The sequence below is a fragment of the Epinephelus moara genome, chromosome 12 (genome assembly GCF_006386435.1).
Source record: "Epinephelus moara isolate mb chromosome 12, YSFRI_EMoa_1.0, whole genome shotgun sequence".
Taxonomy (NCBI): Eukaryota; Metazoa; Chordata; class Actinopteri; order Perciformes; family Serranidae; genus Epinephelus; species Epinephelus moara.
Genome location: NC_065517.1, coordinates 27,020,131 through 27,024,985, shown reverse-complemented (window position 1 = coordinate 27,024,985; position 4,855 = coordinate 27,020,131). Strand labels below are relative to the sequence as shown.

Genomic DNA, 4,855 nt, shown 5'->3' with positions numbered 1-4,855 from the left:
TTAAATAGCTGTCCACTGTAGTGACCACTGTGTATGAAAACGCTAGAGAATTGCGTCGCAGAAGGGGCCCACTAAAAATGGCCCCCCTAATGTTAAACAGGTGATTACGGCCCTGTGTGAAGCCATTAGCTATTCGAAGGCTGGTCTTTTATTGAAGTTTGTACTGAGCTGAACCTTCCCACACATTCTCCATTGAAAGTAGGTTAAATTAGCAGGTGTTAAAACACACAGACTCAACCCACGTGTTCAGTGTGAACGTGTGGGATGCACAGATGTACAGAATATGTACTTTGAGTAAGAAATGTACTGAGCAGATGAAGAAACTGATTTCATGTCTTGAGGTGTAGGGCCACTTGATCCCCCCTGTATTCATGATGCTTATACCTGGATTTTTTCCGCACCAGTTCAAGTGTTTACCTGAAATCAAAATGTACTAGGTAGAAAGAAAAAACAAGAGGGTGCAAGAAGCCTTGGTTTCATTTTCTCAGTCAAGAGGTGCTGAAATATGCAAGAAAGAGAGAAAGAGAGAGGCTGGCACCATCTCTCTATCTCTCTCCTCCTCATCTCTCCTCTCTCTCTCCCGTGACGTCAGGCGGATTTAAAGCTCTCCTCGAGCGTCTCGTGTCGGTCCCCTCTCGTCCTCCTCCTCCTCCTCCTCCTTCTTCTCACATGCACTTTCCTCACCGAGCTGAACACCGGCCAATGCTTCACACCACCTCTGCCCTGGGTGTCTGTCCCATGTGGGAAGCACAACAAAATCAAGGGCTTCACCTGAGAGGGTCCAGAGGAGCGAGCGACAAGGGGACAGTCCTCCCGCGTCCTTTCCATTTGCAGTTTTTACACTTGGCCGTCGGACGAGGGGCTCTGACTTCACCCAAAATCTCAGCTCACACCGTTTTGTCACGGAGGTACGTATATAAACTTTCCAGGAATCGTGTTCATTGGTCACAAATGTTTCATTTTTACTTTGAATTGTCTCCAAAATAGCAGAGGGGGTGTTTAAAGGTGGTATAATTAAGAGAAATAGCCTACAGCATGACAGCCCTTTTCTTGGTGAATAAACGTGGGGAAAAAAGAACCATAATCACACTGTTAGTCTTTATAAAGTATTAAAATTGAATTATAAAGAGTAGTTATGATGATATGATGATGTTTGGTTGTGAGTATGAAGTTTTCTGCTGAGTGAATTCAGCACCACGGTCAGCTCCTGTACCGTCTGCTGCTGCTGCTGCTCTATTACGTTAACTTTAAAGGGAAAATCCACCCTAAAACAGGATTTTCATTGTGCAATATTGGGGTTTTTGGACCGTAAATTCAACATTTAAGAGGCAGCTGCTTGTGTAAGCACGAAATCAGAGCAATAAAAGCTTAATGCAGAGAGTTTTGTTGAGAAATTCCATCTAAATGAGTTGTGAATGCATGTGAAATGTAGGTAGTTTCAGCATTTACTCTCTATGAGAAGCCCCAAATTGTAGATGAAGCCGTCACCACAGTCTGTGCTGTGCAGCTCAGATTCATACATTAAACGTCAGCTGTACAGCAGATACTCTGGAAATGACAAAATCTGATTTAGGGTGGATTTTCTTGTAACTTTTGCATGACTCCTGCAACAGATTTTCTTCAAAAGAGTAAAAGTCAACAGATTTTTTTATGAATATTTGCATTGGTCACGTGTGAATGTCAGTGAGTAAGTAGACTCATAGAGCAGCCTTAGACTGTTGATGAATCCATCTGACTCATGGAGCAACTTCACATAGATAAATCTGTTGCTGCAGTCTGTGTCTCTGCTGTGCAGCTCAGACTCACAAGTTAAACGTGAGCTGTGCAGCAGATATTATAGAAATTACAAAAGTCTGTTTAAGGGTGGCATGACTCCTGCAAAACATTCATCTCAAAAGACTACATGCTGCTTTATTTCCATTGAAATTAATCATATTGTAGGTATTGACAAATTATGTGTTGTTTTTTTATATACAAATTTTTTTGCATTGGGCACTTTTGAATTTCAATGAGTAAGCTGATTTATAGAGCAGCCTTAGATTGTAGATGAATCTGTTGCTGCAGTCTGTGTCTTTGCTGTGCAGCTCAAACTCACAAATGAAACGTGAGCTGTGCAGCAGATACTATAAAAACACTGAAATCTGTTTTAGGGTGGATTTTCCTTGTCACTTTTGCATGACTCCTGCAACAGATTTTCTGCAAATGATAAGTCTGCAAACTGTAGATGAATCCATCCTCCTCTCCTGTGCAGCTAAAACTCACAAATTAAAAGTGAGCTGTGCAGCAGATACTACAGAAATGACAAAAATCTTTTTTAGGGTGGATTTTCTTGTAACTTTTTGCATGACTCCTGCAGCAGATTTTCTACAAATGATTAGTCTGAGTCTGCAACTGCTGTTTTTCTCCAGTGAAATTAATTTATTTTAGGTACTGGTACATTATGTGTCTTTATATGAGATTTTGCATTGGGCACTTGTGTATTTCACTGAGTAACTAGACGTACAGGTCAGTTTAAGCTTCACTTGTAGGCACTCAGACACCCTGCTCTCGTGTCACTGAGCGAGACAGTGAAACATCTTCCTTAGAAATACAGCAGTGAAAAGAGACTCTGCCGTCACATTATCATTAACAAAGCAATCTGCTTGTTCCCCTGCTGCCTACAGGAGGTAAAGACGACAGCTTGGAGCTATGAACGAGTCGCTGGTGGTGAACGACTCCTCTGCGACTCCTGTGGCTGCAGAAGCCCTCCCATGGATGGAGGCTGATTCTCCAGACAACAGCAGCCTGGAGTTCTCCACCGCTCCATTAGATTTCCCCATCAACCCGTGGGACATCATGCTCTGCATGTCCGGCACTGTCATCGCCTGTGAAAACGCCATAGTGGTAGCAATCATCTTCTACACGCCGACCCTTAGGACTCCCATGTTTGTGCTGATCGGGAGTCTGGCCACGGCAGACCTGCTGGCCGGCATGGGATTAATCCTGAACTTTGTGTTTCAGTACGTGATCTCCTCTGAGACTATCAGCCTTATCACTGTAGGCTTCCTGGTGGCCTCTTTCACCGCGTCCATCAGCAGCCTTTTGGCCATAACTGTGGACCGTTACTTCTCCCTCTACAACGCTCTGACATACTTCTCAGAGAAGACGCTGCAGTACGTCCACCTGATGCTGCTGGGGACCTGGGGGGTGTCTCTGTTTTTGGGCTTGCTGCCGGTGCTCGGCTGGAACTGCCTGGACGATCTGGCCTCCTGCAGCATCGTGCGCCCTTTAACCCGGAGCAACGTCACGCTCCTGGCCACCTCCTTCTTCGTCATCTTCATACTCATGCTGACCCTCTACTTCAAGATCTGCAAGATCGTGTGCCACCACGCCCACCAGATCGCCCTCCAGCAGCACTTTTTCGCCACGTCGCATTACGTCGCCACTAAGAAGGGGGTCTCCACTTTGGCCATCATCTTGGGGACATTTGGCGCCAGTTGGCTGCCCTTCGCCATCTACTGCCTGGTAGGCGAGAGGGAGTATCCATCGGTGTACACCTACGCTACACTGCTGCCAGCTACCTACAACTCCATGATCAACCCCATCATCTACGCCTACAGGAACGCAGAGATCCAGCGCTCCCTCTATGTGCTTCTCTGTGGCTGCTTTCAGGCCAACAAGGCCTACCGGTCCAGGTCGCCAAGTGAAGTCTAAAAAGGTGCTAGGGCTCTTTGTATGTGTGTGTGTGTGTGTGTGTGTGTGTGTGTGTGTGTGTGTGAGAAAAGACCGAGCAAAAACACAAACCATCCTGTGACCATTGACAATCTGCTTACAGTTGACAGTGAATGCTTTACAAACACACAGAGGTTGTGATGCTAGAAAACGTGTCTCTCATGCATACTGTATCTGCACTTTATTATGTCTCGACACAAGTGAGGATGAGATTTTTTTGGAGATGCTGTGAACAAGAAACTTCTGTGAAAAAGACGAAACAAACCTGTGAATGTACTTCGACGAGAAAAGGAATGGAAAACCTTGCACTTTAGTCCGTGTTTTTTTGAAATGCCAAAGCAGTATTGTACAGCCCTTATTGTGTTTCAACGTTTGAACTTGTGAGTGCTGTGTGCCATTTTTCTATTTTGTATGGTATTGTCTTTGATGTACATTTTCTACAAGAGGAATAAAGAAATTAAATCAATCTGCGGCTCCGTCACGTGTCTTTACTGTTGCACGTTTCTTCGAAGGAGTCTCTGCGTTACACCTGACTTGTTTTTGTTTTTTAAAAATCCCCCTCGCTTGGTTGCAGCCTCTTTCTCTGGAGCGCAGGTGGGTCTGTTTGAAGAGGCTAATGGCACCTCGAGAAAGCAAGTACCCTGTCCCGGAAAATAGCTTCAATTTACACCCCAGACACATTTGAATTGTGTTTGCTCAGCCTGTGTTTGTGGGAGTGAAGGAGACATATAGAGAGGTGCCATATATGTGTGAAAACGTGCCATGTGGCCGAGTGTGCTCAGCAGCTTTGATTGCCTCGCCTTCAGGATGAGCGGGTGTAGCCAAACGCACGCCTAAATATAAGGCTGATGAGCATGTAACTCCTTATTGTCCTTGGTATATGGCTGCTAGATAAGATACCATCCTGAGACATGTTGTTTACACTGTTGTCTTATCTCTCTTATCAACATCTTATAATTATGATTCAGCAGCAAAGCAACAGGAGACACGTGTATGTGCATGTGACAGACTGAGAAGAGAGCGATGGTAATAATTCTGTCTGCAGCCTGAGCAGCAACAAACAGTTTATCTGTCAGGCTGTTTAAACAGGTAGTGGGTGAGGGCATCAGAGCGCCACACGGGAGCGAGGATACTGCTGCAGACT

The 4,855-nt window shown here is 45.1% G+C and overlaps 1 protein-coding gene across 1 annotated transcript; it reads left to right on the top strand.

Annotated features, from left to right (window-relative positions):
* Positions 1-704: 704 nt before the first annotated feature.
* LOC126398608 (G-protein coupled receptor 6) lies at positions 705-4,121 on the top strand. Its single transcript, XM_050058091.1, has 2 exons — positions 705-908; positions 2,664-4,121. The coding sequence occupies exon 2, from the start codon at positions 2,689-2,691 to the stop codon at positions 3,691-3,693; it is 1,005 nt and encodes a 334-aa protein (XP_049914048.1). The 5' UTR covers positions 705-908; positions 2,664-2,688; the 3' UTR covers positions 3,694-4,121.
* Positions 4,122-4,855: the final 734 nt, after the last annotated feature.

Excerpts from the sequence above, each read along its gene's own strand:
- LOC126398608 (XM_050058091.1), top strand. The coding sequence starts at position 2,689 with ATGAACGAGTCGCTGGTGGTGAACGACTCCTCTGCGACTCCTGTGGCT.